The 23114-nt window shown below is 42.9% G+C and overlaps 1 protein-coding gene across 1 annotated transcript; it reads right to left on the bottom strand.

The window, feature by feature from the left end:
- Positions 1-2985: 2985 nt before the first annotated feature.
- LOC146196744 (beta-1,4-N-acetylgalactosaminyltransferase bre-4-like) lies at positions 2986-22686 on the bottom strand. The gene is made up of 7 exons (XM_084597070.1): positions 22551-22686; positions 19999-20231; positions 16986-17153; positions 14901-14917; positions 4556-4678; positions 4336-4431; positions 2986-3193 (listed from the first exon to the last, which is right to left on the bottom strand). The coding sequence occupies exons 1-7, from the start codon at positions 22684-22686 to the stop codon at positions 3061-3063; spliced, it is 906 nt and encodes a 301-aa protein (XP_084453196.1). The 3' UTR covers positions 2986-3060.
- Positions 22687-23114: the final 428 nt, after the last annotated feature.

Below are 23114 nucleotides of genomic sequence, written 5' to 3' on the forward strand. Positions count from 1 at the left end.
TGTCTGGTGGGACTAGGAGCACAGAAAAACGAATTTTGGACTGCAGAAAAAAAAAGAGGGCCACGCCACCACTTCTACCCAGCCGTCTGTCTCCTCTCTGAATCTTGCACACCATCATGAAGCCATATCTCTGTAACTCCAATAATGTGTGGACAGTAGGAAAGTTCGGGAGTTTATTAACAAAACTCTTTGCATTAATGTTCAAAATAGAAATATTGTTGCCGGAGCAGCGGTGTCAAGACGATTTGAACTGAGATGAAGCATCGGGGGTGTAAACGAACCAGTAGGTGACCTGAAGAGCATCTCGGAACAAAATAGTTTCTCAATTAGGAATACCTTATATCTAGAATGAGTCGACATTGTTTATTGTGGTCATGTATTCTAAAAGCCATTTATGAGAACCACATTACAAGGATTAAAAAACACACAATTTTCGACCATAACACAGAACGTTTTGATTCGTAAACAAAACGAAACATAAGTCAAGCACATGCACCGAAAAAACGGAACTAATACTGGATGTCAAGAGCCATCAAAGCCGTGCAATAAGAAAACCATAACGAAGCACTGGAGGAGAAAACCACACAGCACAAATTGTAGTCTACTAACAATTAGTACAAGATAAACATTTCAGTTTGCAAGCGAAAGCGGAGTTATTGCTTTCAGAAAAGATTTCTGAACACGGATTATTTTATTACTAAATTGCAAGGAAATGTGTCGAATGACGTCGAAGTAACCTTGGATTGCACCTTAAAGTGGTGGTCCAACTGGGAAAATATATGATGGGCCAGTTTGATATAAGGTTTGGTGAAAGGGGAAGGATTGTGATGAAGACATTAAAATAGGGAAAAACTGTCTTCGATATCCAAGTGACCATAGATTAAGAAACAATTTTATCTTACCCATGCTGAAGTGACGAGACCACTTTCTTGCGAGAAACCTAGCTACATTATTCTGCATGGAAGCGTAGTTGAAAAAATAAGAACAGCCAACTAAAACTTAGATCGGCTTGGTATTCTGCGTGCATCCCACCTTCATATAGGACGTGGAGGTGGTCGGAGGGAGGCGATAGAATGGCTATAGTATGATTATCGGCAATGAGCCCAGAATTCAGGACCGAAAGAAGAGAGTGAGCAAGGAAGAACCATTTAATTGAGTTACAATAAAAATTTTTGGTTTGGTTTGGTTTGGTTGAGTGGAAAGGTAAAGTACAGTGTCTCTCATACTTTCTTCTGTAGACATGTGAACCGCGCCGTCAGGGGCGAGTGAAAGGTGGGAGCGAAGGTGGAAAGAGACAAAGAGGAGTCGTGGTATGGAATCTACGGTGTAAGCTCGACCACCTGGGGAACTTTGGCAACTGCACTGACATCGCACAGGACACAGACGCCTTTCCGTTTCGGCTCCATCAACACGCACACCAAGCCCGGCATTCGGATTCGAACACGGGTAATCCGGTTCAGTGGTCGGACACCTTAACAACTGCGCCACCATTGTGGGGCAAACTGCCAAGACGGAAAATAGAGAAATTCAAGTCTGATGCCGAGCAGATGTGGCCCTAGAACCGAAGAGACCATTGTAGAACTAGCTGCGAAGGGTAATTTCAGAAATACCATTACGAAGCGTGGAATAAAAGTAGACCAATGGCAGTGACACGGGAGTCCCTATCGCGTGTCAAGCTTTCCAAATGGAGACAATAGACTTGAATACGAAATGCCAAGTTATGAAAGCCTCAAAGCTCGTAAATAGAACAGAATAGACAGGACTGTCAAAGCTAATTACTAACATAGTAATAGTAAGCAGAGAAAGCAGCATGATCCAAAGGACAATAAATCAGTAGAATAAAAGCAGTCGCAAAGCAACTAGGCAATAGCATCCAAAAATCAGATATACGGAGAAAAAGACTAGGTCACCACAGTCGATACAAATATGGCTGAGATAATTCAAGGAGCTGAGGTATTTTACGGATATTTACACAAAGCAACAAATTTTTAAAATGCTATTCATGGAGGCTTTAGCGAGGAATAACTGGACATCCCAACGATAAAGACAGAGGATGTAAAGAAAACCTTGTGTGCTATGCAAGGAGTACCCGGCTTGTGAGGATCGAGTAACGGGAGATTTTTTCGAAGAATGGTGACGAGGCTGTGCTATAAACAACCCCCCCTTGTATATCGAAAGTATTAAGATAGCGAGCACACCGTCGTCTTTGAACAACGGTAAGGTTATAGTAACCCATAAGAACGGGAACATCAAGAAGTTGAAAATTTTAAGTTGATAAGCTTACTGTCTATCGTCAAAAGTTATTCAGTAATAACGACGCCAACCCCAAATAATGGATCATCAAAGGGTAATAAAATCAGTTTGCTTGAGGTAGTTGTGAACCCCGTTCTGTACAATGTACTTAGGCACATCATCCTTCACTAATTACGGCTTACCCTGCGTCGTGATCCTCCTGCGCAAGGTATATTCGACGACAGTGCTTCGTCAAGCTTGAAACCGCGAAAGCTACAAAAGAGCTGCCTGTTTGGCTTCGGTCCTCACGTATCGTGAAGGCACACAAACATGGACTGCACACTGCTTCTACGCCAACAGGGTTTGCTTTATATCAATATATTCTTCCTATGTCTGTGAATATGCTATGTTTTCGAATTGAGAACATGTGCTTTTTCTGCCCGAGTCAAAGATTTTCACTTTCAGAAATGTCACAGATCAATGCCCCACCCCACAGCATAAAAATAGATCTTGTGGCCTGAAAGCGCTTGATGAGGAATGTCCATCTGCACCTACCGCCGCCACTCATATGACACGTAGTGCATTCATGCATAGTGCATGCATAGTGCATGCATAGTGCAGACCGTCTGTGGCCTACTAATGCTGTAAATCGAATTCAGCTTTTGAACTTAGCGAGTGCACATGCGGCGGTTTCCCGCTGTACAGATGCATGTCGCTCCTCTTGCATGCTAACACGGCTTGACAGGACTATTAGAACCATGTTCGAGTATTTTTCCTCGGATGAAAAGTTATCACATTGCATCTGCACTCGCATGCTCTTTACGCGGTTTACGTCGCTTCCCTCAGGTCAACCAGAATCCAAGTGTAGAGCTTCTTAAACGTGATATCCAGGCGCTTGTATTTCAGGCTGTTGAGACCATCCGTCGGAGCTCGGGCCCGCCAGTTTTTGAGAAGTTGCATCCTGAAATTGAGCAAGTGCCCATATGAGGCAGTATGAGGACGTGCAACAGCGATATGGCAAACTTACACAAACGTTTGTACGCGTGTGGCAGAGTGCCTAGAATACATGTGAAATCAGCCAAAATAGCACTAATATCGTATAGATATAACGTTAGAGCTTGTGGCACTGCTAACCAAAGAAAGCCATTTCGATCATTTGAACATTCAGCAAAAACTCATAACTGAGTGCGTAGTTCTCAAAGCATGTTAGAGTTCAAGTTGTTGTTTTTTCTCGTACGAACGCGTAATTATCTGCCGCCATCGACTTCCTTTTCGTGCGGATGGGTGCTCGAAGAGTCTAGCAATTTAGAGTTCCATAAGGTATTTTTTTTTTTTTCTGTTTGAGGCATAAGATCCTATAAGACGACATGTATCTATCACACACGTTTTTCTTATTTGAGCTGAGGATTAGTGACTTCACATATCTCCCTATATAACTAATATCAATTCCGACAAGAGTTCTATATGGGACATTTTCCGCACTATTGTGTTATTGTCCCTTGCTCCATTCGCAAGCCTCACTTGGAAACTCCAAGATACGCGTGGCCCAGTTTCACATTTCTGTGAAGAGACAATTTAATTTGAAGCAAATGCGCAATTTCTTAGAATATTGTTGTAAACATATTGGTGGGAACAGTCTACCCTTCCGACGCAAAGCAAAATCATGCTTTTAGTGTTTTTCCTGCGATCGTAAAGCCAGCTTTCGTCTTGGTGTTTGTTCATGATACCGATTTAGGAGCTATGAAAATTGCAAGCCATTCTTTATACCAATGCAATAGGAAGTGTGTAATCTTGTAACGTGCAGCTAAATCTCGACATTACAGTTTGTCTCGTCTCGCATTAGGCAGTTAAAAGTGCCGCACAATAACAACGTTGTGTGTTTTCAAACATAACTAACAAAATTATCAAAGCTACCTGAGAAATATTCTGCGGATATATTGAATGCTAAGGTGCAATTCTTTCTTACGCAAGAAATGCGTTCACAAACGATTTCACGTTCCAATATGCAATGTTTCAGAATTTTCTTCGAAAAAGCCAATGTTCAGTAACCTAGTTACTTCGATTTTTCGACGTCACATTCATTGTTCTTTAAAATTAACACACCTTTGTTCGCTCGGCTTGCTAATGACGTGTCCAAGGGCAAAATACCGGCCAATATCACTAGGACGCCTGATGATCTTTAGCTGAGCTCTGTTCAGTCTGCAGAATGAGAAAAAGCAATTTACAAAGGGTGAAAAATAAAATCGCGCCATAACATAAAAAGTAGATAAATAAAGCCTACATGTATAATACGTGCCGCACCCCAATAATAAATCCACCTCACCTGTAAGCCATGTCATCGTCTTCTGCTCCCCATCCCCAGTAGAGATTGGAGTAGCCGTTGACACGTAGCATGTGCTCCTTATTTAGGGCACTGACGCCACCGAAGAAGTCAGGGTAAAAGACCCTGCACAAAATAAAAAGGCCCACGGGAATATTTGAGCTCCTCACCTCGAAAAAAAGCACAGCAACTTCGAAGAAAGCATTACGAATCAGAGGGAAGAATGTTTTAGTAGATAAAAATGAAATCTGGATACATCGACGTCGGCAGTGACTTCCCCACAAGTGAGAAGGTAAAAAACGTCATGTATGGGGACGTTCCGCCCTGGATAAATTTGAGGGCCCAGCAAAAGCCATTCTAACATCGGTGTTGGGTACAGGTTAGCTCAACGCCATTCTTGTGGCAGATATTTAGGCTAAGGATTCATAGACGTTCTCAATATTCACAGAATAAGTGAGATGTTTTGGAACCACTGCCTCAATATTGATACGTGGAGATAAGCAAGATGACGGCACAACATGACGATGGGGTGAAATATGATTTAATGGCTGGCATAGAGCGAGGGCTCCTCTCGCGCCACTACCGATCTTCTTCGCAACACTTCCCGGGGCCACGGAGTGATCGCTCCGATCGGTTAGTTTATATCGGTGATGATGTGACAGTAAGGCTGTTGAAGGAAAGACAGGAGAACGATTTGCTTGCCCCCACGGTGACGGTGACCACGATGATGCTTGGGTAATCTGCCTCCACTGAAGCAGGGAACTATCCGCCACCAAAGCACATGGGGCCGATGACTCGAGGTCGCGTCAGGCGGCTTGGGCGGGGGTTGCGTGTTTGTATCTTTCGGGTCCTTCGAGTCTTAGGTCTGGTCTCGGCTCCGGTCGGTTGGTATGTGCGACTTATCTTGCGATCCAGGCTGGGGATATGGCGGTGGTAGTTGCGGGTGGTCGGCTCAGGGCAGGAAGGGCTGGGGGGAAGGTGCGCGGCGATATCCACAGGCTCCCGGCGGATGGTCCCGGCGTACGGATGGCGTCGACGCTCCAAGGTGAGGATGAGGATGACAATTCCCGCACCTCCACCAAAATGATTCGTGGCGACAAGCAAGAAGACAGCACAACATGGCGACAGGGTGAAAGATAATTTATTGGCTGGTACGCGCCACTGCCGATTTTCTTCTTCGCAACAATATTTACAGTCCCCCCCCCCCAAAAAAAAAAAAATAAAGACCACTGCAGAATCTGAATTGGAGTAATGCGAAAGCACGGATGCTGGTGTTGGTTGCTTTTGGTTTCTTCTAGTTGCTTAATTCACTTCTTGTTTACCTATTTTAGTCTTTGGTACTTTCAAATTACGCGCCTATCCCTTCCTATGCACTTTTTTTGGCCTTACTTCCGGTTGCGCGACGTCACAACCTTGATGTCACATTAATTCCCTTCTTGTTGACTCATTTTAGTCTTCGGTACTTTCAAATTGCGCGCCAAGTCCTTCCTATGCCCTTTTTTGGCTCGACTTCAGGTTGCGTGACGTGACATCTTTGACGTCACCCTAACCGACTGATTTATTAACTATTTTAGTATTTGATACATTCAAACGTTACGGCAAGCCATTCGCTAATGAGACCATTTTCGCATTCACTTTCTCATTTTTGCCTCTAATTAATTACCCAATTAACCTATTGACTTAATTTTTCGCACACATTACATCACCCTCTATCGAGTCATACCACTCATTAACCTCTACGACTTCTCAATTACTCACAACTTCTGCGGACACAATTTTGTGTGTTTTGTTTAATAAATTACCTAATTACCTTATCCGCATAATTATTATTTCGGACAGACTATTATGTCACCCTCTATCGATTGACATCACTCATTCCCCTTGCCACTTGTCAATTACTCACAGCTGCTTGGGACAACTTTTACATTTTTTGCCTGCAATTAATTATGTAATTAACTTATTGGCCTAATTAATTTTTCCGCGGCAACATTACGTCAGCCTTTATCGATTGACACCACTCATTGACCTCTATCGCTTCCCAATTACTCCCAACTGCTGCGGACACGATTTTACGGACGCGGTCTGTGGACACGGTTTGCGGACACGGTCTGCGGACAGAAATCTGTGAACATAGCGAAATAACGCTTTCGCGGTAATAAAAACAAGTTCGTAGCTCCACCTCCTCAAGAACTTGCAGGAGTGTAAAGAAACTCAAACTAGGGATCGGCTACCGTGTCCATGCAGCAACCTGTGACTCTTGAGCTATTGAACTACCAAGAAGATCTACCAAGAACTACCAAGAGCTATTGAACTACCAAGATTAGCGCAGAGCGGTCGAAGTAGCGCGCCTAACTTCTGGAAACCCACAAGCTTCTTCCCATGCCCGCTCAGACGGCTATTATCCGGAAGCAAATAATGTACAAGGGGGGGGGGGGGGGGGGGGCAAAAGTTCCCAGGCTGTAGGTTTTGCTTCTGGTCATTATATTCTGACACGTGATATCCTATTAAAGCTATAAATGATCTCAGAGGTTAGAATAATGCTTCTTCTACCCTCCACATGTATTTTGAAATTTGGAGCCGTCGTAATTGCCTGGCTATACTGTTCAGAAGCAGACCCTGTGGCTTGGGAATCTTTGACCACCCCTGCACTTCTCCTCAATAGGACTTGCGTATCTCAATGAAAGAGCCATACACGAAGAAATTGTTAATCCTAAAGTTTATTGGTGTCACTTACACATAAAGCATATAATTCTTAGCATTTCGTTTCAATTGAGGTGGTCGCTATCGTCACCGTGTATACAAGGTAACGTAGTTTAAGTCCAATTTATCTTGAAAACCCGTCGTAGTCGTTGTCGGCGTCGGTATTGTCGGCGGCATATTGAAAAAAAAAAATTGCGGGCATGGCTTTCGAAGTCGGGGTTTGGTGGCTGCAATGGCGGACACTGGTTGGTCGTAGGGTTGTGCAACAGCCCGCGACATCAATACATGGACCATTTTGCAAGAGCTGCCAACTCGGAACTCTTGTTTCAGATGGATGGGTGAGATTCAAATTCAGCTTTCCTGGACCCTTGCATTGTGAGTTAGAGACTCTACCCCCAGATCAGGTTTTTGCGGCTTGCTCAAAAGGGGTGTTATATCTATAGAATGGTGCATAACATACGAATGTATGCTAAGCAGTATGGGTCAGATATGAGGGAAATGAATTAGGGTGTTCGTATTAAAGCGAGTAGCAAGTAACAAGGACAAGGATTCGCAAGGACAGTCTTTCAAAAGGGAGCCATATAGGCTGTATCATCGTACGTACCGTAACGGCAGAGCTTAGGTTCTAGAGTTCTTTCTTAAGATCGTATTCGTCGCATTTTTGTTTTCAACTTAGACTAATTCTCTGATTTCTTCCTCATCTAAACTGCGTATTTCCTGTTTTCTAAGCGAAAATACATTAAATTGCTGGAAAAGTGCGGTGGTTTCACCATTCTGCTTTAAAGCTCTGGTTATTTCTTGCTCGCTCCAACTTCTGATATGTTTTATTGTTTTCAACAAGGAGGTTATAAAAAAACTGCTGGAGTGAAAGTCGCCTATACTGGCCAATGGGGTCGGGTGAAGCCTACGGCGACCATCTAGAGGGGTTCAAGAAGTGGCCGTCAGCCCTTGGGAGCGTTCTTCGGCAGCGTTGCCAATGTGTTTCAGGGGTTGGATGGATGATTCGAAGTTCTGATACAAGACTGTGGACTATCAGGCGAGCCATCCTGGACGTCTCCGAATCAATTGGAACTATTTGGATTTTAAACACCTCGACATATCCCAGGGCGTTTTAGCTCTTTTCAGTGCAAAAGTAGCAGCTGAATCTCTATGTCAAACCTCAGTGTCAAGCGATAGCAACGCGAGTGTTAAATAGTTGCTAGTTTAGGTCGAGCACAACAGCACTGGATTAATCTTAGGTATTACTTAAACATTGTTAAATAATTAGGCGCCATTCAACTTTGAACTTTATGCGATATCATTGAGTCATATCGTTAGATAGCTTATTTATTTATTTATTTCAGTTACCCTCTTGGCCCGGTGGGCATTATAGAGGGGAGTGGGACTTGGCAAAAAAAAAAAAGGGCTTATTCTGGGTTCCTAGGCCCTTAGTCCTTAAAATTAAATGTCGTATATAATTTTATAGCTTATTCCAAGTATATTTGCACTGGAGTAATTGTACCCTAAAATTGATTACTACTGATTATTTATTTGTGACTAAAATTGAAACTGAAAATTATGCTATATTTTCAAGTCACATATCACTGCATATCTTATGTGGAGTCCGCTTGCACTAAACAATCGTTATTACACTGCACAGAGGTTTTAACTTCAGATGACTAGAAACTGTAATTAGGACTGAACTTTATGTTATAACATCAAGTCATATATCTTTGAAGTTGTCGCGACGAATAGCATCCAAAATCAAACGCTAAACAGCGCCAAAGCCAAGTAAAACGGCCATTCTTATGCATTTTAGCTGCACTACTATGCAGCTGCCACAATCGGAATCGAGTTTATGAGTTTTGCCAATGCCCATTGCGGCTGTATTTACAAGCTTCCTTTAAAGCTCAATATATACCTAGCCCCGGTCTAATGCAGAAAATAATATACACACCAATTTGCGATACTTCATCTTTCTTAAAGCACTCTCTTGAAATAGAGAAATGAACAGTCATGTAAGTTTTCAAAATAAAAGTAATTCAAAGCCTAACCAATAATAATGCATGCAACAAACCTGAGTAACTATTGAATCCAGTATAGTGAAAAAAAAGCAAAGGGAAAAACATGGCTTTCGATGCTTCACAAAGAGAAGCCCATGCTGCTGTAAATAATGAACGCGACTATCAAGCTGATACAGGAAGCTTAATTATAAGCTCAAATTGTTGTATAATGCGTATAATACAGCTGTAAACTTGCTTTGATATTAGTGAACACATCAATTTATACGAGCTATATTACGATGCATACACATGGTCGCATTGCGCTGTATGATCCGCCGATCGTATGCAATGTTGAGCTGGAAACGAGCGATGTTTTATTTTTGCAATGTGACTTAAAAGTTAACCAAACTGCAGCTTCCGGCATTTCTTGATGCCCTTGCGCACTTAGCTATGCTGCTGTATTCACCATTTATAAATACAACTTCACAGGTTCCTACTAAATGCGAGTTATTGATGTCATTTTATATCATAAGCCCCCTATATAACTCTCTAGTTATGCTCAGCTCAATGTATGATTGCTTCAATTAGCGCTTGGTTGTATAGATGGCATGGGATTGAATGGAATGGTTCTGATGGCGTTTAAAACTAATTTCTTAATTTATCTGTCAGGAAATTTGGTTTTGGCTCGCGTTATTCCTTTTTGCTGGTAAATTATTGGGTGACCACTTTTCGACAAGTTCTTCCCCGAAAAACTCCTCCCCCAAACGTAGACAAGTCCACCTGTCGAAACGTTGGCTCGGTTTACGAACAGAGGCTCCTCCCTAACCTTTGTTTAGTTCTCTTTCATGCTTTGTAGCCGTCTTCTCTCTCTCGTTCTACCTTAGATCCCCCAAATAACGTAATTTAGTAACTATAAAAAAAATGCAAGACATGTCTTTGAATCGCGTTATACTCCCTGACCGCTTTTTCTGGCTATGCTGCCAAAACTGCAGAGCCGAAACGCATCAGGTCGTTGCGCAGCAGGATATAGTCCCCTCATAAATATCGTAGAACGGGCTCTGGAATATTATACCAATACGGAAATATCTAAGTTATTATTACATCATGATAGTACCACAATACAAGCCAGTACGAAGTTAGTGTAGTGCATTTTCAAATCAGTACAATACGCCCGGCAAACGAAAGCAAACAGGATGGCTGCGCCATTTGTCGAGAGTATCCCGAAGAGTACATCTGCTGCTTCTGCTGCGTCTATCCGCTAGTTCCTTCACGCTTTCGAAATGCGCTTGTTTCGGTACCACACGCAGCGCGTGATATTCATTAACCGCGAGTTCACGTTCACTTAGTACTTAAGTATTCTAAAGAAAGTCAATTCTGCGTCGTTGACAACTCGAAAACTATAACTTCATGCAAATATTGCACTGAAATCAGAACCGTAACTGCGGCCAATACGGTAGAACAACTAAATGTAGTAACACCGTGACGAAAGCTCCCACGTAGCTTAGGCTGCATAGCCAGAAAACGTTGACAGGAAGTACAATAACCAATTTCCTCCCTGCAATTTCTCGGACTAAATTAACATCCTTTCAGGCGACTCATTGAAAATTTTCACGTTTTTTCTTTTTTTTTTCTGCAAAACCGCGTAGAATTTCAATAGATCCTTGTTGAGCCTTTGTAGCATTTCCAATAAAACTTAGCCAAAATAATCAGGAAATATAGGTGAATGAACCGTCAAAAATCAGAATTTTAATAAGTAATTAAATATATGTATTTTTTAGTATGGTAATTTATGGAAACACAAAGTATTTTCAGTTATTTAATAGTAGCGCCGGAATTCAGGAAAATAGTTCTTTTAAGACTTTTAAGAAAGCCTGAAAAAACACGAATGTGAGGGTTTCACAGTAAATTTTAAATAGAGATAGAGAAAATGAATTTAACTGCGTAGTTGATTATACAATATTTTCAAGCTTGTTTGCACGAAAAAAAAAAACAAATACAAACAGGCTAAGCGTTTCGCGAGACACCTGATTTTTAATCTTCTTGTTTCCCAAAGCCCTGACTGCTCAGCACTCAGACGCGAGGTATACATAGGCTAAAATGACCAAAAGTGTTATTTGGAAAGAGAATTTACGGCAAACTGAGTTTTCTATGAGATACAAGAGCGAGAAAATATACAGACAAATGCAAAAAGTTGACGTTTCATACATGCTAAGTTGGATATAAATAGAACCTTCGGCACTGTGCCGTTTCTGTCCCTCCCAAGATGGCCGACGCCAGCTTCCCGTTCTGGCCACCACTTCCATTCCAAGAGTTTTCTTATAACCTCCTTGATTTTCACAACGCCTAAAATTCAATTTCAAGAATTTTCACGCGATTATTTTTCATATCGAGATATCTACTTTTACTATTTATTAGAATGCACATAATGATGTTCTTGCTATGTTCCTACAGCCTACACAAATATCGATTGCCATGTTCAAGATTACCTCTTTATTGCTTCTCGCTAATGCAGTCTGATGTAACCTTAGAAAGGGCACCAGAGCTTCTGCATGCTTTCTGACTCCGCTATCAGTAATTCAGTGCAGCCGACTAGCTCACTTTCGTTTGCGAAAGCAACACTGTCGAAGGTTCAGTGTGCATGCCAAATTCTATCTGCCCGATCCATCCGCAGAGAGTTTGGCTATGACGCTAGACATACGTGAGGGCTGACGCTTTGCGTTATAGCCCAAGAGCGCATAAGGGGCAACCGTATTGTGAAAAATGCAGTGCTAGACAATTATTTTAACACCGCCAAAGCACTCATATGGTCGTCATACCTGAAGCACATAACTTGCCTGCGCCTGAATCCTGACTGGTAGGCCCCATCATGACGTCACAATGTGTTCTGGCGCAAAGCTTCAGACAGTGCGTTGATAGGGTATGACCCATCAAATAAGTTTCAACTGCCCATGAATTTAGGGCGAAAGTTACTTTTCACAAGCTAAAGCCCAATCAATGTGTCTTGCATGTGCCTATCTCGGACAAAAAAAAAGTTATGGCTAAACCAGAATCGAACCCTGAAATTGCTAGTGGAAAACGAGTACGAAATACCATAGCTATATAGCTTTTTTTTTATTGCCACCATTTGACAGACATCAAAATACATTGCAGAAAAATATTTAAAAGCCGCCAGCTCCTACGAGTATGGCTCTGTCACACTACATATCTCTAAGCGCAACCAATGGCTCTCAACCTTGGTAAGAAGTCCGGGGCCCATGTTTGAGATTTAAATACGTAAGTTGTGAATACTTTCACGAAAGTACATGCGTGTAGGCCGCGTATCCATATAAGAGTGATACCTGGTTATTCGGGAGCGCCATATACAATAGAGACCCACGAGCATAAGTAAATCAAAAGCACAACAATCCTCATTATCTGTAGTAAAATATATAATTCCATACCAGGTGAGCGGCAACTCTTTTTGAGTGGTTTTTGTAGCACGTCCCAGAAATAAACCCCTTCTCAACAGTGCAAACAAAATTGATCCGTTGTTTCGGGTTGTTTGAAGATGAGGGAGTTGGATCCCCATGATAGGAAAAGGCCACTTTTCTCTCGAAAACACTTTACAGACGTAGTTCAAGTGCACAGTTTGAATTTTTGTCTTTTTGCTCCCGGTGGGACCTGTATTTTCTCAACCGTCTTAAAATATCACTGCCTGGGCCTCCAGAGCATATGGCCCTGTACATGTACTCCGGAAACCAAGTGTCATGAAAGTCTTTGCACAATGTTTGTCACTTAAAATTGCTTGGTTAATCCATTGGAAACCAGGCAGTCAGAAATCTAGCCCTGGAAACCAATTCTTTAAAGAAACCGTAAGTGCCTCCTTTCATAGGCGGCGTTCCAATAACAAAATAGGGCAAGGCACGCCCAAGCCTGACTTGACACATCGTGCGCAGAAAAAAAAAGGGTATCTTTAACGTTACACAGAAATATGAACATATTTATCATCTGCTGCAACCCCCCCCCCCCCCCCCCGCCTCCCTTCCTCCTTTACGTACCTGAACAAATTCGTCAGAGTGGAGCGCTCCCATGTAGAGGCTTAAATAAAGACTGCAGAAATGGAATGGAGCTTCTGCACGTTTTTCTGCAAGCAGTGAATGAATCACTTGCAATAGGTACCAGAGTTCGCATGTCGAAATATTCATATATCCCTAGCTGATGATGCCGCTTGCAGATTGCAACACACACTCGTACTGGGCATTTCGCCTATATCAAATTCCACCTGTTCGCAAAAGCTTACGCACGTCCTGCTGAATTTATGTACGCTAAAACCGCGCCATTTTTTTTAATATCGCAAATATTGTCCCGTTGGCAACTTAGAAGCCGCCATCCGAGGCATATGCAGGCAAATATAAAAAAAAAATGTTATGCAAGGGTTTTCTTGGGAGTAAATTCGATGGCACAACCAAAAACCATACAAATTTCTTTGGCGAGCCGATCGTTATGTAGTGCAATGGGCATAGCGCTATCTATCATATCACTGGCTGACGAGTATTTTGCAAAGAAAAAGCAGCAGCAATAAAGTAGACACATTGCAGAAATGTTAAACACGCGCATGATGACACTGAGACACAGCGGTCTGCGAAATATGCAGAGCTACGATGACCGTAGAGTTCACACTGCCTACGTAGGAGCGATCACAAGGCCGATATATCTTTCAGCACCAGCGAATAGAAAACAGCACTTTCAGAATAGAAAAAGAGAGTAAACAAATGAGGTTCATGTCAAGAGATCTATCAGTGCTGGTAAAAGCACTCACTACCACAATTACATGTATGTTTCATGACTCTTACAGTTCACTGCACTATTTTTAATCAACCACACTAGCCATTAATTGTCCAATGCTCGCTTACTGTACATATACAATGTACAACATCTTACATGCACAATGTTTAATTCGTATTTAATTGTGGTCATTTCTTTCTGGTTGGCTGTTAAGTTACATCAAGCTAAATTTAGGAGGGTTTGAACAGGTGCTCCTGTATATTTGCAATTACGCGTGCGCTAACTCTGTCGGCTTAAGTAAATTGACACAATAGATAAATCTAAAATGCAGAGCACAGGGATTGAGATTTTTAGCAGCTATAATAATCAGAGCCGTGAAGCAGATTAATTTCCTCTCCAACAGCAATCGTGTAGCTGCGGCTGCAGTTTCTTATATGTTTACTAAATGCGACAGATAGATTGAAAAATGGAAGGATACTTGATGTGCAAAAGCAATAACCACTTTTTGTAACATTGTGGTCGCGCGGTGGATAGCTGCTTTGGCCTTTTGTGACAAGATTTGTTTTTATTTGAGTCCTGCGGTCAACTGTTTTTCCGCCCAAATGTTCTCCTCACTTTTGAAGCGAAAGCTTCATTACACCATGTAGAGCCAAGGTCCCTGTGACGGGCGCAGGCCACAACTACGCATGCGCCTTGTTTTCTTCTTCCCTTCTCCTGGCTTTTACGGATATGATTTCACGACTTAACGCACCACTTCTGCCTTGAACAAAGAAAGTTTCCGCCCCGCACAAGCGGCTTTGCAAAGAACACGAAATTACCTGGAGGAGACTCCAAACAAACTCCTTTCCAAACCCGGTAGTTCTTTCACGAATTTTCCTCAGCCAATTTTCTCCTGACTGCACACTGTGCGATGAGAGAGCTACCCTCAACCATATACTCTGGGGATGCAAGGAGGACTCCCCACCTCCAGAATTAGGAGACGTCCTGCATCTAGATGACTGGGAGACCCTGCTGCGTAGCTTGGACCCGGGCATACAAGACCGGATCCTCAAGCGCGCCTATGGGGTCGCCAACAGGCTTGACCTGCTGGCCATCTAGTAGGGCAATGTAACTCGGCCCAATATAACTATCCGGGTAAATAAAGTTTTTTTGCTCTCTCTCTATCTCTTGGCGTCTTCCGAATCTTTCTGCTTCTCGTCTTCGTCTTCTTCCCTTTTTCTGTCTTCCTTTAGCGTCTTCCGACTCTTCATCCTCCTTCTGACCGGCTTCCTCTGTAAATAAAGAGCTTCGCCACGGGTAACCATTAGTAAGCTTTCGATCACACACTAGGTTTAATCAAGCTAAACCATCAGCAATTATTCGCTTGTTGTTGAAGTGTAAGTCAGTTCTTTATAGGTTAAGTTTTTCTTCCTTCCTTGTTTTTTGTCCCCCTGGAAGCGGTGTCGTTACATCCAAAGCCTCTTAGTAACTCGCGTCTCACCCTACAGGGCCGAACTGAGCCCACCCTAAGGAACCATGTTAGGACGTTGGACCTGAGTGATCCTTAGGTCGCTGGAAAGAGATTTTCATTATAGATCCTTTCTGAAGACTTCATGGACAACCACTGTAGAGCTCTCAATTGAAACACAAATTTTAAGGAGCCGTTAAGTCCGCCATTACAGGAAAATAGCAAATGCTCACGGCCGATTTTGTTTCTCTCCTTTTATTTTTTTTTTAATATTTTACATGTTTATAACTGTTTCTCATACAGCTGCTGGGCGATGAAGTCACCGATAAGCTCGAACGCCGCTTCTTGAACTTGACGGATCCTAGCGCGCGTTCACCGGAACGCGCTGTTTCCTTTCGATACAACGCCGAAGAGCTCAACCGTTAAGGGTATGGCACAATAACGTTTCACTAACGGGAACAATGTTTTCCCCTTTGTATGCTTTAAATTTTTTGGCCCCTTTATTTACACACAGCTACTTGACATTGGAAAAATTGGTTTTCCGTTCTGAGCATTTTAAAAGATTTGTACCCTCCTTCATTCAATTTCCCATTTTTTTCAATTAGTGAAATTATTTGATCATTTAAACACGATATACTTTCTTAATTATCTTACCATGCATTGGCTTTTCCCTCTAAGTGTTTCAACGCTTTTATTTCTGGTTTTCAATTTTTAATTTTTAAATATTTTATTGTAATAAATTGAACACACTAAACTTTCTTAAATAATACCATTAAGCATTCGCTTTTCTTTCTGAGAATGCGCTGTCTTTGAATTCGCCTTTTTATTTTTTCAATTGTTTCAATCATTTTATCAATTACACAGTGAATTTCTTATTTTTTTACACTTTGGATCCTCCCTTCGTTAATTCCTTTTTTCATTTCTTTTTTAAATTTATTTCATCGGTGCATCAATTATTTACAACGATTTCATTAGCTAGTCATGGTTTATCACACACAAATGAATTATCAATAACTAGAAGCACGAATTACCAGTGCACAAATTGTTACGCAGCCCCCACTTATTTCCTTCTATAATCCTACAAGGATGCCGACGGCTTTTCGGCCGAACGAGTTTTATAAACTATCGCTTAAAGGAGAAAAACGCAACAAATAGCAGCGGGACTCCCCCGCCTTTGAAGTCACAGAAGATAACTTAGAAGACAACCAGGATTAATACACGCCGTTAGCTTCTGTGACCGATCTCTACCAGCCCACGTCCTACGCGGACACGCTGTAATACAGTGCTTACCATGTGCCGCCATGCAGACGGGTAGATTTGGACAACGCTGCCAATGTTCGATTACATGCATCATAAATACCTAAAAAAGCACGAGATAGATGGACACACTATTTTGCATATTAGGAGTTTTCGATTTCAGAGGCCAGATCCACTTATTTTTCATGTAACAAAAATCATTAAAAAATTCTTGCAGCTGCTTCATATACCGAGCTTGGTAGGAGAATCACATTTTCTGTATTTGTACGTCTCAAATACTTACATGGATGGACATGTGCCGTGGTTGCTCTGGACATGTGTAAACGTTGCGATCATCCAATGGCACTAGGTCAACGTCGTGAAACACGAAGCACTGGTAGTCGTACAGCGCCGTCGACTCCACGAAGCCCACGTTGAGAAGTTTGGCTCTGTTGAAGCCAAGCTTGTCTGCCTGGAAATGCAAGTACGTTGTCTTGTGTACGAATGGCGCCTATTCATTTCATTGCTTCGATTACAAGCACTAAAAGATGAGCAAATACTAAAAACGGTGAGTGACTATGCCCTGCAGACATTAGTCGGCTGCATTCGAAAGCAAACAACGTAGCTTCCAAAACGCAGATTACTTATGCTACGCGCTGTCATACATACAAGCATGTAAGCCGATCTCTTAAAAAAATTATGAATGCCATGGGCAAGGGTGAGCTATTGAGGTAACCAGCTTGGCACACATACAGAAGCTTAAAACCATACGGCTCGGGACCACAGCCCTTCCCAATAAACTTCCGTCCTCATCATCACACGTCACCTCAGTCTCCTTGTGAAAACAGAGCTGAAGAACAGGGTGCGTCTTTCTTTGGCTTTGCGCGCATCAGCTGCGGAATTAGTAGAGGCGATAAAGAATGCAAACTCATGTTTTGGCAGGCTGGATGGATCGATGGAATATAGGAGCGTCCCCTTTGAAACGGGGTGGTAGCAGTAGCTATCATGCTCATTTTTCTCCATATATCTTAATTATTGATTTAGAATGGTTAACTAAACCATCATTCTATTTATTAAATTTTTGTTCCTACATTACTAACATTATGTCACTTCTCTGCGTTTAGGCCACCAATCTTCCAGTCGTTTTTTGCTAGTTTCCACCGCCGGTTTATTCACCCGGCCACTGTTTTCTCTAAATCCCAGAGCTTCAGGAACAGTGATTGCGCCTGCATCAGCTTCCGGATGGATACCATTACATTCGAGTATAATATAGGCGACGCCAGAGCCGCGCCTCCCCTGGCGGCGAGCCGTTGAGGATACTGGGGAGAAGCGTGGCCTCCGTGATGAAGCGCAGCGCTGTGCCGGAGCCGATCGCGGCTGTCACCAGAGGACGGCGGGTGGTGCCGGCCATATGAGCCTGACGGTGGCGATAGATGGCGGTAGCACCAGTAGCACGCGCGCCCTTCAGTCTGAGCGAGGAGTAGGAGGGGAGCGGCACCGTGCGAGCGCGCTTTTTCAGAATGCGTATGCACGCAAAGATAGAGATTTGATTCGGTAGGTTTTCTTTCAAGAATGCTGGTCTCCTTGCCTGTTATGAAAAAATAGATGAGAGATGAACAAGCTAACGGGTCATTCAAAAAGTGGAAGCTGCTTATTAAATTAAAAATGAACTGTTGCTTGCCGGAGAGAATTTATCGTGGGTTCAAAATTGGCCAATCATTTTTACCGAATTACTGCCGTCATAGAGCATGAATGATTTTCCAACTTGCGAGAGAAGAGTTCAAAACAGTGGCGATTGCTCCACTTGCGAGTGAGTTTGCTTCGCAATAATTTGCATCAAGGCCACATGGCTTCATTTTGAAGTGAGCCGAGTTCCAGCTTTTCATGGGCACCTTCCCTCTTGAAAGAAAAGCTCTAATTTTTCATGTGATGATCATGCCTGTTATGAATAAACAAATGTGAGCTAGCGTTTACTTCTACCGCTGTATTAAAGGTGCTGTTAGCTTCCCAGTTTCTCCTCAGCAAACGCTAATCTTGCTAGAATCCCTGTCCAGTCTTTCGGGAGCGAAAAAAAAAATAACTAAGACTTGGTTTAAAGCATCGCAACATTGTTTCGCGTGTGGTTGCGCTCTTGTTATTTACGCTTGCGCGTCGCGTGCACTAGTTTGGCACCAACGGCACTTACCACTGCGTTTGCCCTGTAGGTTTGCTCTTGTAAAGCAGATATTCTCACAAAACTGAATTCCAAATATGGCCTAAAAATCGAAATACATGAGACTAGCTTCTTCAGAGATAGCTTCTCTACCTATATTCTAGTCTAACCTAGCTTTCCAGAGCCTAAATGTTCCGCTGCCTCACAAAAATTCAATGAGTCATATTTCAATGGACAGTAATACGGAAAGTTGAGCTAGTTGGTACATGATTGCGCCTGTCCCTGCCATTACTCTCTCGTTGTTGTTCTCCGTCGCAGCGCTCGTAATTTGCGTTCAATGGACAGAGAACGCCTCTCTTTTGTTTTCCAAGGCTTTTCAGTGGATATATACCACTTCCATAGAAAAATAATTCTCGCACGCAATTAACATTGGTCCTTAAGAAAATACAATTACTTCTACAAGGATGCCATCTGAAAAGAAATAAGTGCTCTTCATATTCGACAGCGCCGAACATCGATAGAGCTCGCCATTGAGTGTTTCAATTTGTAATGCTTAGAACGTTCGGTATTTCCAGCCTATACTGAAAAATAAAGAAAATAAAGCTCCGCCGTTCAGGTATATAACGCGATAGCGTTTCACGCACGCACAGATGATGTTTTAATTGCTGTATTCATTTTTATTTTTTTATTTCATAATTTTTGTTTATTTATTTTTATTTCTGACACCTATACTTAACTTCAGTACAAGGACAACGTGCGGCCGGAGCGGCCCCCATATTCTCAGTTTTTATTTTTCTGCCATAGGTGGTGCTCCCCGTCAGGAGCAGCAGCGTCGCCGTGCGACGCTTTTCGGAGCCTGTACGGGAGATCGGTATCGTTTTTACGGATATGAAAATGCTGAAGTTTGAGGTGCATTCGAACGCATAAAAAGCTCCATATCCTGCATGAACAGCATTCCTCTTGGTTTCCTGCCGGTAAATGGTGTCTCATGCATGCTATGTCATGTCCTAAAGCGGCGGTTACGATCTGAAGGGCCGATTTAAGCTATTTAAACTGAGAGCCTATGCGGTAGGCCGTATATCGCAGGATAAATTTACTTCCTATTCTTGTTTATGTGTTGTGTGACCGAGACGTTCGTTAAAAAACACTTTATATCAGAACTCACTTGTTCGATTACAAATACCCCGTAGTCGATTTGCTGCCGGGAAAGAATCCTGTGGAGGTTATAGATGAAGACAGGTAGATGCGCAGCACGGTCCCGGTACGGAACGAGTATAGCAACCCTGTGTCTTGAGGTGCACTCTTTCGGCCGGAAGCGGCCTCCTGCCATCACATCCGGGAACTCGCTCTCCACTTCCTCCAGAGATGTCACGTCTGTCTTCACAGGTATGTACCCCACTGCAATGCAAGCAGAAAAAGAAGCGAGAGTGGCATCGGCAAGTGCGGCAATAAAATAATATAAAACAAGGAGCTAAGAAGTTTATGTTGTTGGTTGCGAAACATTCTTTCCCAAGAGATAAAATATTCCTCAACTATTATACTTTGTGAATGAATACGAATGTTGTCGAGGTAGTTAAGTAACGTTATAATATTGTCAAGTAGTTATGGTCGTTACAAACTCTACCGCTACATCGTCACTCCTACCGTCACATTAAACATAGCCTAATAAATTGCTGCTTTTGGTTCGTTCGCACAGTCACACACTTGCTTTTTGAACCAACGTTTCGAGAAGTGAACTTGTTTTCGCCGACAAAAGCAAGTCCTCTTGTCGAAACGTTGCTGGACCTGTGAACTGAGGCTTTCCCCCCTCTACAATTGTTCAGTGCTCCTTCATACCGTGTAAGCCATCTTTTTCCTCTCATTCTACCCGGACACTTGCTTTTTCTAAGACGAGGGGTGCCAATCTACAAAATTAAATGTTTGAACCAAACCATCTTATACAACCGAAGGGTTTGTAAAGTGGGCGTTATATTTACCCAAACAGCGGCCTAGAGCCATCAATCAAATAAGTGCTTCACTCATTCATTTCAGACGTGAGTTTTGTTTTGTTATTTTTAGTACGTTCTCAGCTAACACACAGATAATATTGATGTTGATGATGGACGGTTATGGCGCAAGGGCAGCATATTGAACTGGGAGGACCATGGCGCTTTCATTCAAAATTCTGAGGCAACCATGAATTATGCGCGTTAGCGTTCAGAGTGGTCACACACCATTTCGCTTCCAATTTAACACCAATATCTTTTAGCCAATGAACTCAGGAGATGAACTGCAAAGAATAATTGGTGACCTAGACAGGAAAAGTAGAAAGCTAGGCTTGAAAATCAGCATGCAGAAGATACGGTGATGTTCAACAGCCTCGGGAAGGAACCGCAGTTTACGTTAGGTAGCGAAGCCCTGGAAGTAGTAGGCGAATATGCCTACTTAAGACAGGTAGTAACCGCAGATTCGGACCATGAAAAGAAAATAACAAGTGCATTTGGCAAGCACTCGCAGATTATGACTAGCAGCTTACCGGTATCGCTCAAGAGGAAATTATACAACACTTGCATCTTCCCTGTACTCACCTATGGGGCTGAAACGTGGAGGTTAACGAAAAGGGTTCTACTTCAATTGAGGACAACGCAGAGGGCTATGGAACGAAACATGGTAGGGCTAACATTAAGAGATAGGAAGTGCGCAGAGTGTGTCAGAGAAATGACTCAAGTTACTGACATTCTAGCGAAAATCCAGAAAAAGATATGGGCATGGGCAGGACATGTAATGCGAAAAGAGGATAACCGATGATCGCTTAGGGTAACAAACTGGATTCCAAGGGAAGGAAAGCGTAGCAGGGGGTGGCATAAAGTTAGGTGGGCGGATGAGGTTAAGAAGTTCGCAGGGGTCAAGTGGATGCAGCTAGCTCAGAACCTGGTTAATTGGAGAAATATGGGAGAGGCCTTCGCCCTGCAGTGGGTATAGTCAAGCTGATGATGATGATGATCTTCTAGCTAAGTTGGAGGCTATTTTGTTTTTGTGAAGCAGATGCAATGTGACAACATATGCATCTTCGAAAATCGTAAGCGTCCACAGAGAAGTGATATACTGTGCCTTTCATTCCCAAAGGGCACCTTAAACAAAAAATATAAATGTATTCCTTAATTAAAAGGAGGAGCTGAAAGCCCTTCGAGTTTGCTGTTAGGGTGGAAGATGAGCTCCCCGTCCCCTACATGAAGTAAGGTCGAAGCATTGCTTCCAAAAAAATTGAACCAAGAGAATCAGATTAGTGCGCCAGAAGAAAGCTTGCACCATATTGTAAAGTCAGTGAGCACCGAGAGGCGCAGGGGATTAACTCAGCCTCCACCGCGGGCGATGCAAATTCACAAACTGCCAAGTCGCAATCATGCTGCACCTTATAAAGTGTTTATATTATTTACATTTCTTTCTCACTCGCCCCTTCTCCTCCCGCATTAAATCAGTAGAGCGGGCGAAAGTTGCTGTTGTATCCTCGGTCTCCATTCGGGCCTGCCTAGATGTCGCCACACAACACTGTAATTCAGAATCAAGGGATAACTTACCTAGCGACTCTAGTGTAATTGAAGTGTAATTCCGCGGAGGGAATGCGTACGCCAGCAAGCGGTCCAGCTTGGCTCTATGTTTTATGGTGAATTCTACTCATGCACAGCGTAAGCTGCATCGCTTAAAGTTTAAGCTCCTTGGGAAAAAAGTGGCGTGTACGTGAGATTCGTCGAATTGAGACCTTGTCGTAGGCGCATGTGCGGCCGTAGAGTGCACGCATGCGCAGAACGCAAGATCGCACGCCAGCAAATTCCTGGTGTGAAGCCCCGAGGGCCAGAAACCACTCTGACGTCATCACACTGTGACGCCATCATGTGATGGGTGCATACTAATAAAACATAACAGGCGTACAGCCGCCAATGCGATTCAAACCCACAACGAAAAACGTGCATACCACCTTTCTTGACCTCTGCAATGATCAACCGCGCTGTTGCCGCAGCATCACATCGCATGCGTTAACAGCCATTTTCTCGCGCGATGCGTCATCGACTTCATGAGCTTACATCGTGCGCTAATCAGTAAAAAAGCAAGACCACGTTGGCACTTGCACGTGGAAGCTAAAATTTTAAGCCCACTTCGCGGAAAATTCGTGGGATGCAACTTAAGTCTGCTTATGCACCGTAATGCGAAGGAATTGGGAGCTCCGTCATGCCACGCTGTGGATTCGCCCTACACTACGCTAGAGAACTTTGGCCGAACTTGGCCAGCTATCGCATGGTTATG

The sequence above is a fragment of the Amblyomma maculatum genome, chromosome 3 (assembly GCF_055883805.1).
Source record: "Amblyomma maculatum isolate TAMU_Amacu chromosome 3, ASM5588380v1, whole genome shotgun sequence".
Taxonomy (NCBI): Eukaryota; Metazoa; Arthropoda; class Arachnida; order Ixodida; family Ixodidae; genus Amblyomma; species Amblyomma maculatum.

What these genes read in the sequence shown, in the direction of transcription:
- LOC146196744 (XM_084597070.1), bottom strand. Translation starts at nt 22,686, where the DNA reads ATGACGTCAGAGTGGTTTCTGGCCCTCGGGGCTTCACACCAGGAATTT. An exon ending in CTCAATTCGACGAATCTCAC is followed by an intron (nt 20,232 to 22,550) that starts GTACACGCCACT and finishes CTTGCATTGCAG; the next exon opens with TGGGGTACATACCTGTGAAG. An exon ending in GACGATGACATGGCTTACAG is followed by an intron (nt 4,432 to 4,555) that starts GTGAGGTGGATT and finishes CTCATTCTGCAG; the next exon opens with ACTGAACAGAGCTCAGCTAA.